The 12641-nt window shown below is 37.0% G+C and overlaps 1 protein-coding gene across 1 annotated transcript in view; it reads left to right on the forward strand.

Annotated features, from left to right (window-relative positions):
* Positions 1-12641, forward strand: part of LOC117301515 (dynein heavy chain 8, axonemal-like) — a 142916-nt gene that overhangs the window by 37330 nt on the left and 92945 nt on the right. The window contains exons 18-26 of the mRNA XM_033785541.1: positions 5373-5532; positions 6645-6849; positions 7957-8059; positions 8496-8679; positions 9254-9450; positions 9981-10107; positions 10623-10858; positions 11146-11250; positions 11887-12000. Of these exons, the coding sequence (XP_033641432.1) occupies positions 5373-5532; positions 6645-6849; positions 7957-8059; positions 8496-8679; positions 9254-9450; positions 9981-10107; positions 10623-10858; positions 11146-11250; positions 11887-12000 (1431 nt within the window). The remainder of the gene's footprint in view (positions 1-5372; positions 5533-6644; positions 6850-7956; positions 8060-8495; positions 8680-9253; positions 9451-9980; positions 10108-10622; positions 10859-11145; positions 11251-11886; positions 12001-12641) is intronic.

Here is a 12641-nt window from a genome sequence, read left to right on the forward strand (position 1 = left end):
AGGGGTTACAAAAACATCATGTATGATTACGTAGGTGTGGTCTGCGTCTTGCAAGGGGTTACAAAAACATCATGTATGATTACGTAGGTGTGGTCTGCGTCTTGCAAGGGGTTACAAAAACATCATGTAGGATTATTATTCAATGGTTGATTAACAATCTATTTAATTCGCTGCCAACAGCAGAATAACATCAACAATTACTTAATTAAAAAACTGGAGTAAAACATTACATTTATAATTACAATGGCCCATTAAATCTATTACACACACAAATACGGAGATGTTACACTGACTTCACAATTCAGGGCTCGAATTTACATTGGATGGCAGGCTGGAGGCCAGCAATTTACATTGGATGGCAGGCTGGAGGCCAGCAATTTACATTGGATGGCAGGCTGGAGGCCAGCAATTTACATTGGATAGCGGCTGGAGGCCAGCAATTTACATTGGATGGCAGGCTGGAGGCCAGCAATTTACATTGGATGGCAGGCTGGAGGCCAGCAATTTACATTGGATGGCAGGCTGGAGGCCAGCAATTTACATTGGATGGCAGGCTGGAGGCCAGCAATTTACATTGGATGGCAGGCTGGAGGCCAGCAATTTACATTGGATGGCAGGCTGGAGGCCAGCAATTTACATTGGATGGCAGGCTGGAGGCCAGCAATTTACATTGGATGGCAGGCTGGAGGCCAGCAATTTACATTGGATGGCAGGCTGGAGGCCAGCAATTTACATTGGATGACAGGCTGGAGGCCAGCAATTTACATTGGATGGCGGGCTGGAGGCCAGCAATTTACATTGGATGGCAGGCTGGAGGCCAGCAATTTACATTGGATGGCAGGCTGGAGGCCAGCAATTTTTTGGGTTGGGCAAGACAGGCGGTCTTGTGACTTCATTTAATTAACCCTAACCCTTCATCAAATTGAAAAATCTAAACTTACATATATAAGAATGAGATATGCTTGTTCCATTAAAAACAATTTATTTGTTTAACTGTTATTCAACCAATTTCTCCTTTGATTCTGTTTCTGTAAATATTAATACTGGTCCAGTAAAGGTTTTGACCTACAAGCCTTACTTTCTTGTGTTCCTCCTAGATTCGAGCCCTGCCTTTGCCTTTTATGTGAAATCTGGAATTGCTTGATGACCTTTTTTATGAAAGGTTAATATTTCAGTTTTAGGCTTTTTTTCATGTTGTGTTTTGTTGGCTATTAGTACTACTCATGGCACGAACAGTATTGCCTAATATTTTGAAGAAAGCTTTGTGTTGTTTTTCTAAATTCCTTGTTTCTTACATAATAAATCATCACATTAAGCCAGCTCACAGATGCCAGGAGAACTTTTGTCATATTGACAATGATCCAAGGTGGTTGAATATTGGCTGAAACCATGATGGAGATAATACTAAACGGAATATAACCAATTATTAGCAATGATGTTATGATGAAGATTGTTGTGAAGGAACGTCTGCTAGGTGTCAGTGGTTTCTCTGCTATGGGATTCTGTTGTGCTGCAATGCGGACAGCATGCTTGCTTGCTACTTTAAGAATTTTAATGTACATAGCAATAAATACCACAAACATGAGAATTCCACTTGTAAAAGTCAAAAGATATGTAGTTAAATTGTTTTCTCCAATCAGACATATTTGGAGGATTGGATTGAATAGAGTATGGTTGAGTTCCAGTAGTAAAAAGCTGAATGCATAAAGAGTAGTCAGTACTGCTATACTGAATGTGATGATCTTGGCTCTCCATCCTGTCACCCAAGAAACATATCTTAATGGATGTACTACAGCCGTGTAACGATCAAATGTTATCAAAACAGCTGACATCATGTTCATAAGTAAACCTTGTTTGATAACCAATGCTTGGACGTAACAAAATGCTCCAAATGGCCAGGTACCACCAGTAATAGCGACGCCTATCATTGGAAGGCAGTAAAAGACTCCAAGGTTAAAGTCATTAATGGTCATACATGTTAAGAACACCTTAGTAGACTCATTGATGCCCTTGACTTTCGGAAGTATTATCAGACATACTGCATTTAGAAGCAATACAAGTAATGTTGTAATTGTCCAAATACCGGCGTTGATTACTTTCACCACTATATACACATCACTTTCTGTGTTGTTCATCTTGAGTAGAGTAAGACACACTCTGATGCTGCATTTCCAATCTTGTTTTCCCAAATCAGTTGCATTGCCTTGCCTCAGAACTTCATATAAATCAAGTTGTATTCCAATGTCCAGTCAAACCAATGCCTCCTATTCACCAAAATGATTGCGATGCCTGTCCCACCTTGGCATCCAAGCAATAAAGTCCAAAAACTGACTGTTTAGTAGAAAGGTATGGTTTATTAAGATTTATCACGAGGGTCTATCCAAAGGTTGATAATTACCTAACAGTGATTTTCCTTGAGCAGCGAGTTATTAAAGCCGTGTCCGAATTAGTGGCCACAGCTACGGCTACGGCTAGATTTCCGCGTCGTCCTCCGCTTTAGTAATTAGATGTCTTTTGTGAATAAGAAAATACAGTCCAAAAAGATCAACATTGGTTTAATTCTAATCAAAACTGATGCTTATGAAAATGGAAAGGGACATTTGGATCGGGCGAATTGGTCTATGAAAAGTGCATGAAATCTTTTATTTTATTTTAATAAATGCAAAGGGTTAGAAAGATGTGTTAAAAGTAGAATATAATGATCCACACAAATATGCCTCGGAATCGCACGGTTTACCTTTTACCCAACCTGTTATTAATGTTACATGGGTGTTTGGTTTGGGCTCAATGGATGTACCTGTTTGGGACTTGCGCATAGGCCTATAGCTTTGGAACATGTATATATTATTGCCGGTTTTACAACGTCTGTGGAAACAATAAACCTTAAACCTTACTTTGCAAACAATATACGGTCTGCCACTTGTACAAACTGTGTCCCTTTAATATAGCCTCATATTATATTGTCTAGTCTATGTCTATACATCCCTGCTCTGTTCTATTAGCTATGTCTATACATCCCTGCTCTGTTCTATTAGCAATACTAATTTGGGATGTCAATCAATGACAATCAATGCCAAAGTCATTATCTTGTAATCCTGCAAGTCAAGTTAGTAAAGCCACGTTGATGTATGATGGACACAATACTGCAACACTTATTAGGTTTAGGTAAATCTGTTCAAATCCACCCCAACCAAACAGTGCAACCCCATTGTGTTCACCATGGCTAATTGGATTTCATTGAGGTTCTCCCCTTTCAATACCATCAGCTGATTTGAATCTGTGGATTGTCGTGGCAGAGCGGTTAAGAGCACCGATTTCAAACTCTGGTGTTTCTGATCGGCAGGGTGTGTGGGTTCGAATCCCCCAGCCGTGACACTTGTGTCCTTAAGCAAGACACTTGACCATTGCTTCGTCCTTCGGATGGGACGTAAAGCCCTTGGTCCAATGTGTTGTGAACACATGTAAAAGAGCCCAGTGCACTTTTTGAAAAGAGAAGGGGATCGCCCCGGTGTTACTGGCTGTGGCTGCTGTACATGCGCCGTAGCACCTTGCAAACCCTTATAAGGTGCTACATAATTAGGTCTCAGAATTCATCACTGCAATTACCTATCTTTCTGAAAAGTTTGTATACTCAGCGCCTTGAGTATCTTGTTTGGTAGATATGTGCGCTATATAAGACTTCGATAATATATAATAAAAAAGGGTTGTCAATCATTGTGACAAAGCAAAGTATTTCTACAGGTTGTTTCATAACTTGTTATAGCTTCTTCGCAAGCTTTTTTTACAAGCTTCAAGAGGACTATTAATGTTGTACAGTGTTACGTGTGCCTAATTCATTATAATGTCAAAAAGGAACTAAGGCACGACAGAGACAAATGGAGACAAGGAAAAGTGAAACCTAAACAGCGATTATATTCACAAAGATAATTTATTTTATACTCAAACAACAAGATTTAAAGCAATAGAACAACTAATAATGTACATGGCAGATTTAATACAATTCAAATAAAAGACCCTAAGATTATAGCTACCGGAAGTTACATGGTTTAAAACACCCAAATCACTGTCTTAAGTTTCTTCTTTCTTATGCATCGTGTATAATGTTGGGTGTTGGAATTTACAGGGGCTGAGGGGTTTCAACAGCATTGCTTTATTTTTAAACCATCAAAAATACTAGCCTTTAAAAACATCCATGAAGTGCCATGGTTAAAATGAGACCGTTACTTCTACATCTTTGTGCACTAACTTTGAACTACAGAGCATTTGCTGGGAAAACCAATTAGGAGTTATATATTATTAAGGGAATACAAGAGTAGGCGACGAGTTCTTTAACGGCCAATAAAACCATTTATACACTCCCCTGCCCCCATGTGATGCGCTCTCCACCAAAAGGAATAGCGAAACTGGGTATTTATGAATTATGAATAATTGTAACACTTGTTTGATTAAAAAGGAGATCAATTACCTTGTCCATATGAACCATTGAAAGGAAGCAGTTATAATAATAATAATAATATCAAGTTCTTATTTAGCGCATTTCACATTGCTGTCTCAATGTGCTTTACATTTCAATCAAACCGTTAACATTGACTGAAACTAGTTCCTACTTATTTGGTAAACAACAGTGCAATAAAGGTAGAGTTTTGCCAAAGAGACTGGCTCAGCTTTTCACTCAAATAAAACAAATCAGAGTTCACAAATTTTAATTAGTGCATGCTGATGGTCTCTCAGGTTTAATGAGAAGTTAACAATATTCGTTCACAATATTACCCATAGGCTTGATAACGGGATATTTCCATATTGTTGTAATGTTATGAGTGTTTATAATGACAATTTTTTTGGTAATGATTTGCTTCAGTTTTATGTGGTTTTATTTGTTTCCCTTGTAGCTACATACACGTCCAATCAAGTGCAAACTTGTCCATATGTAACAAACCGCTACAAAACCAGCCCAATTCCATCCCTGGTTAATCTTTTCAACAATCAATAGCTCATTTATGTGCTGTCCAATTGTTTTTGAACTGTTTTTCGTTGGGCAATGCTTTCCTGATCTGGTTAGGGTAGGGACTAGTGTGATTTAGTTTTTTGGGGGGTGCAATTCTTGGTATTTTGCCCTTTTATTTTTGGGGTCTTGTGTCGTTTGTGTATTTTAATATTTTCAGCTTTTTATTGTTTTAACTACCTTTTTATTGTTTTAACAACTAAATTGTGCCACAATTAGAGACCACAATTCAGTATTTTTACTGCTAGTGTCTTGTAATCAATATTGATTAAATAAATAAACCATTACTACTACTAATAATAATAATAATATCATCATAATAATATCATAATGCACAATACTAACTGCAGTTTCTTTTTCTTAATTGTAGAAACAATGTGAAGATGAGACAAAGGTTCTAGATAAGTGGAGCAGTAAGATTGAGGATGCAGTCCTTGACCTGGTTAATCTGTTTGTTGAGAAAGCTCATAAAGTGACTGGTTACCAACGACCTGGAGAGGGCGGCACACAGCGTCGGCCAGACTCAGAAGGTGAGATTCAAATCAGTTTGCTCACAGGTCTATGCTGTATCCCATTTATTGGTCGATGCTGTATCCCATTATTGTCATAGCCTGTTGTTTTTCCTTTGAGTTATTGATGGGGTGACTAATCGAACCCCTGTACTGAAGTCGCACGCAACTAAGTTTATGTTGATATAGAAATGCCCTACCCAATCAAGGGAGTCAAATTGCATGTTCAGGATCAGCTGTAGGGTATTGTAACATGCTTTCTTCACCTAATTTGGCATAGAAAGCCTGGCTTTAGCTGGACTCTGTACTCTACTTGAATGCTGTAGGCTGGGCCTTATGCTGCTGGTTGTGCCTGGCAGTGGTTTTCCACTTGGTTTCTGATTCCATTTCAATTGTTTTCTTTTTTCTTGGTTTTTCTCTGAGCGCTTTGCATCATTTGGAAAAGGCGCTTTATAAATGTTTATATTATTGTTTGTTTATACTTATGTTAGCTTTAGGACTTACAGTGTGTTAATAAGGGAATCAATGTGTGGTGAAGAGGTTTTAAACTAGTGGTTTAAACCCGCCGAGGCCTGGTTCTTGATAATTGTACCGAGACGAAGTCGAGGTAAATTATCAAGAACCAGGCCTCGGCGGGTTTAAACCACTAGTTTTAAACCAATTTAACACACATTGATTCCCATTCATTACTACATTTTCAGTAAAAAAACATCAACACTTGTTCAATGATTTTTTTTCAACACATCACCCCTCTAGCTATGAAATGGTAAGGCCCTCGGGTAAACAACTCCTTATAAGGAGATTGCTGGGCGCGTCGCGCGTATCACGTGATGTTCCAGCCGTTGCTCTCGACCAATAGGAATGAAGAAACTGTCTTATAAGCACAGGTGCAAGCTCGCGTGTCAAGCCCATGTTTAAACACTTTTTACTGGTGTTATATCATCCGTTTAAAAACCCCCACGTGATGCCCTCTCGACCAATCAGAATGGATAAACTGTCCTAGGTATTTATGAATTATAACAAATCAAATGAATCATGATCATAACTCATGGTCACTTGACACTGCCTCATTTTGCTTTGCTTGATATGCACTTATTTTTGCATTTCTGTATATGTTACTGTGCACGCCATAGAGTATGAGCAGCAGAAGGAGAATGATGATGAACACAAAGAGTCTAAGTTCAGTCTAGCTAGTACTGAGAGCTTAGAGGAAGAAGTTCAACTACAAGAAGAATGTCATGAACTTATCATGCATTTCAGTCAACGCTTACTGGAATCATTACTCAAAGCTACCAGACAATCTCTGGATAACATCAAGCGTAGAGTCTTCTTCTCTACGTAAGTCTCCTACAAATCATTCAAAACATCTATTTCTCTTTCTTGTTTTCTCTCTTTTCCCTTTCTCACTTGTTTACTATGACAATGGAATCATAATGACATTAAAATAACATGAACGGCCTTAGTGTACGAACAGTTAGCAGCAGCTATTTTTCAAGTCAGAAAACAACAAATGAGTAGGTTTGCAATGTTAGACTTTCATAAGTAACTCTGAAGTGTACGCTTATTGAGTGCAGTTTTTTGTTTGTGTTTTTGCACAGGCAATTAGGTACTTGCAACTTCCTTAAATCTAGTAAACTGTTTTTGTCTATAGGCCTAAAGGTTTATTTTCCAGTACGCGCTAATCCACCAATCAGATGCTCAAACTGGGGGGTGGTATTAAAACATATATACTACTTCCTCTGTTTTTATTGCACAGTGTGTATTGTAAATATCAATGCGTCACGCTCCGTATACGGACAGTGCAAAAATTACATTCTAAACTTTGTGGGCATGCATTTTGGTCGTCGCAAAATAACGTTCTGAAATTTTAAACTTTGCGCGTTTCACGTGAGACTGGAAGATAAATTCATTATAACACGCGCGCTCGTGAAATACGAAAAAATATAGCGCGGAGGTAGACTCAGTTATGGAAGTGGCTCCTTAGGATTTATTGAACAAGTATTAGATTGATAAGATTGATCTGATTGTGATTTACTTTTAGTCCTATTGGTGGAGGTAGACTCAGTTATGGAAGTGGCTCCTTGGGATTTATTGAACAAGTATTAGATTGATAAGATTGATCTGATTGTGATTTACTTTTAGTCCTATTGGTGGAGGTAGACTCAGTTATGGAAGTGGCTCCTTGGGATTTATTGAACAAGTATTAGATTGATAAGATTGATCTGATTGTGATTTACTTTTAGTCCTATTGGTGGAGGTAAACTCAGTTATGGAAGTGGCTCCTTGGGATTTATTGAACAAGTATTAGATTGATAAGATTGATCTGATTGTGATTTACTTTTAGTCCTATTGGTGGAGGTAGACTCAGTTATGGAAGTGGCTCCTTGGGATTTATTGAACAAGTATTAGATTGATAAGATTGATCTGATTGTGATTTACTTTTAGTCCTATTGGTGGAGGTAGACTCAGTTATGGAAGTGGCTCCCATCGTGCAGGAAAAAGACCACCATTCTTTCAAGTCGATGTTGCTCTTGAAATTCCTAATGTGGTATGTATAGTAAAATCTTGCAAGGAACATTGATATTAACAATTCTACTGGTATTCATGCATGAAGTTCAATTGTAAGATCTATGTTCAGTTTGTAACATTAGGTTTCTTTCTGCATTTTTGTATGCACTTCCACCGGGCACTTAATGGAGATTTGTTATTGCTACATAGCACAACCTATGTAAAATATTTAACACGTTTAAAAGAGATTTAAAAAGTTTTTTTGTTGATTCAGTGCAACTTTGTGTACTACATATTAATTTACTATCATAATATGGAAAAAGTCTTACTGAGTTTTGATTTGCAACTTTTTATTAAGCAAAATACTGCAAATTGAATTGCATGTTTGTCAGCGTGTTTTTATGAATATCATATTATTTCATGCTGTAGTTTATATTACATACAGAAAGTTTTTTGTTTGCCTTTGTGTCTTGTAGGTAATCAAGCCTAGTTTAGATGACATACAACAAGCATTGAATAAAGCTACTGGATGTGTTTTAGAAGTGAGTCGTGGTGTAGCCCAATGGGGTCAGAACCGTTTCCAGGTTGTAGAGTCTAGTCAAGGAGGTCATTTCCAACCATCACATATTGATGTATGCAAAGGAAAATATGCTGGTTCAGGTAATAAACAGTTAGCTGAGACCTCTTCCACTTAAAGACACAGGACATTATTGGTAATTGTCAAAGACCAGTATTTTCACTTGGTGTATCTCAACATATGCGTAAAATAACAAAACTGTGAAAATTTGAGCTCAATTTGTCGTCAAAGTTTCGAGATAACTATGCAAGAAAAAAAACCTTGTCACACAAAGTTGTGTGCTTTCAGATGCTTGATTTCCTTGAAATCAAATTCATGGAAATTTACTTCTTTCTTGTAAACTACCTTACTTCAGAGGGAGCCGTTTCTCACAATGTTTTATACTATCAACCTTTCCCCATTACTCGTTACCACGTAAGGTTTTATGCTAATATTTATTTTGAGTTATTGCCAATAGTGTCCACTACCTTTAAACATTAATTTAATAAAACAGTCTCACTGATAAAAGTTCTAATAATAAGGCATATTTGTAATTGACATCAGTTTGTTTGTTTTTTACCTCTTGGACACGTTGGGTTTTAGAAGAGAAAAAGGTACAGGTCTTAAGATTCTCATGTTTCTGTTTTTCTTTCTTTATTTCTTTTCTTGATATAACAGTGGTTAAGATAGAGCAAGTACCGCCACAACAACTTAAGAATTACTTCAAAAGTATTGCTGAACACAAGGACATCTTGAAACTACAAATGATGTTAAGCAATGCCATCAGCCACACCAGGCCAAAGATTCATGAGGCACTTAAGATGTTTTCACATTTCCAGTATCTGTGGGAGGAAGACAGAAGTGAAGTTGTCAAGGTGAACTATTAGACCCGAACTCAATGTTTATTGTGTGAAGGCTACAATCATTATAATGATACTATTCACTATTCCCGTCTTAAGTTTGATAATGTCTTAAAGGCACAATACACGTTTGGTTATTACTTAACTCAAAAACTACGTTACATCAGAGGAGTCGTTTTTCACAATGTTTTATACTATCAACGTTTCTCCGTTGCTTGTTACAAAACCTTACTTGGTAACGAGCAGCGGAGAGCTATTGATAGTCTAAAACATTGTGAGAAACGACTCCCTCTGAAGTAACGTAGTTTTTTAGAAAGAGGTAATTTCTCACTAAAATAATAAAAGACTTCTGGTCAAAAGTCTTTTATCACTATCTGAAAGCACACTAAGTATTCTAAGTTTCTAAGTATCAAACCATTGCTGGTTAGTCCCTGTGTGCCTTAGTTAAATTGTGGTATTATAAGTAACTGCTGATATACTATTTACCATGAACTATTTTATGATTGCTTGGATTGAGTGGTAAGATTCTTGATATGTAATTGCAGGCATTTATTGAGACACATCCCATTCTGTCTGAATGGAAGGCAGAAATCCTTCGTTATCAAAGTCTAGAGAGACAGATCGAAGAGTTAGAGCCATCCCTGCAGGTTGATGCCATTCAACTCTTCACTGGTGAGTGAACTTTCAATCACTCTAAAAATCGAAGAAACAGCACAAACAATGTGTGAGGAATTTGACTACATCATTTTAGTTAAGGAGACTGAACGAGAAAGTGTACATTTGTGCTTCATGCTATCTTTCAGTTAGGAAAGACAGTGTTGAACTATTTACTTTAGTTTGTACTGAATCTACACTCAACTTTAGATTCGGTTATGTATGTACACTCAAGTTACGAATCTACAGTTAAGTGTAGATTCGTTAAAATTATCTACACTTTCAACAATAGAGTGACGTCACAGAAATAGTTTAAACGAAATTAATGTTGGAATTTTTTCAAAGATGAGTCTGTTATTTTTCTCTCTTATTTATAAATTGAAGCCTCAGTGACACTCTTATTGGAAAATGTTTATAGTGTTTTCTTTTTCATGTAATGTTGGGTTTGTTTAATTGAATTCATTTCCAGCCGACTAGGCTAGGCACATCTGAAGTGTTGTTCACGATTTATGTATCACTATTTTTTTTTTTAGATCCAATTAAATTGGCCTTGACAATTGAGGCCCAGGCTTGGAAGATGCTACTTGGTAAGAGTCTAAACCAAGAATATCGCAAGAAGATGGATGGTGTGTCAGACTTTGTAGCTGAGTATACCAAACGCTTAGCTCGACCAATCAAAGACCTTGATGATGTCAGGAATGCAATGGGTGCTTTAGAGGACCTCAGGCAAAATGAGATACGTATTGATATGATACTTGGTCCAATAGAGGTAAGATTATTCAATAGATTTTTCAATTATTCAAAGAACATTCTAAAAAAAAAAAAAAATCTTTTTGACATCTACAAAGTTAGTGAAGGTATTGGAAATTAATTAAATTATCACCTTTTTGTAATATGCATTTGGTTTTTACCCATATACACCGATGTGTGTTATTCTTTCTCCTTGATGCAAATTTGACATCTATTCAACCTTTTTTGTATTTAAAAAAATATATATGTGGTAATACTTACAGAGGTAGTTTAACCTTGTTTGTTTTGTATGGTTTAATATATTAGGAAGCATACAACATGCTACAGAAGTTCCAAGTGAATGTTGCCAAAGAAGAAGCAGATAGAGTAGACACACTGCGATATTCCTACCAGAAACTCACTCGTCAAGCTGTAAGTCTGTTTCAATTACATTGACAGTATGCCAAGCAAGGCCAAAAGTATTCATTACTCTACTGTATTACAAAATCAAGAATCAAAGCACCCAGCAGTAGTACAGTTAATTACGATCCTATAAGCTAAAGTAGTAGTCCCAGCCTATTTCTATACCATCCGCCTAGGTAATAGATAAGCAGGACAGTTCTTTTCAGAACTGAGAAGTCTCCCAAACACCCGAACAATCTACTCCGTGGTAGTAGAATAATGCAAGACAAACACTTCCTGGCAAGTAGATACACACATGGTGTTACCGCAAACCAAATATACATTGATACCTCACCATGCAATGCCTTAAATCCTACAAAGCACCCAGCCTATGATTTTGTTCATCCTTGCCCACATTCGTTATATCTTATCAAGATCTGTATCTGAAGATCTGTATTCATACTACTGACATAACACAGGAAGCATTAACATAACAAGCTCTTTAACTCTTTGAATTATTTCATCATGGATAAAGAACAATGATTTGTATGACAACTCACTATTTTCTAAGGATTCAAACCAAAGATCTTTAGAGCAGATGTCACGTCTTGATTTCATTCTATGATCATTTTAATATATGATTGCATTGTTTGTATATAATGACAGGACAAGACTCAGACCACTTTGGTGAAGATTCAACCCAAGTTTAAAGCGGACCTGTTGGAGTCTGTGGAAGTCTTTGCTCATACTTCACAAGCCTACTTTGATGACTATGATACCGTATGTACTCACAGTATGAAAATATGAAAAGTTTAGATTAGGAAGCTAGCAAACTTCATTGTCAAAGGGAAGGTACACCTTTGGTAATTGTCAAAGGGAAGGTACACCTTTGGTAATTGTCAAAGACCAGTCTTCTCACTTGGTGTATCCCATCATATGCATAAAAAAAACAAGCCTGTGAAAATTTGGGCTCAATCGGTCATCGAAGTTGCGAGAAAATGATGAAAGAAAAAACACTCTTGTTGGACAAATTGGTGTGCTTTCAGATAGGAATAAAAGACTTCTAGCTAGAAGTCTTTTATTATTTTAGTGAGAAATTCCCTCTTTCTCAAAAACTATATTACTTCAGAGGGAGTCGCTTCCCACAATGTTTTATACTATCAACAGCTCTTCAATGCTTGTTACCTAGTCAGTATTTAAGTTAATATTTGTTTTGAGTAATTACCAAACGTGCACCTTCCCTTTAAACCCTGCCTTATAATACACCTTGAATAACAGTATTGTACAGAACTACAGCACATATTCTTGCTTGGCTTCCAGAGCAAGACACTTTTCAGTAGGATTTGAAACTCCTTATAGTGAACTTGAAGTTTGTGGGTTACGATGGTATCAGAGATATAACGTTTTGAGTTACGTTGGTT

Source organism: Asterias rubens, chromosome 17 (assembly GCF_902459465.1).
Source record: "Asterias rubens chromosome 17, eAstRub1.3, whole genome shotgun sequence".
Taxonomy (NCBI): Eukaryota; Metazoa; Echinodermata; class Asteroidea; order Forcipulatida; family Asteriidae; genus Asterias; species Asterias rubens.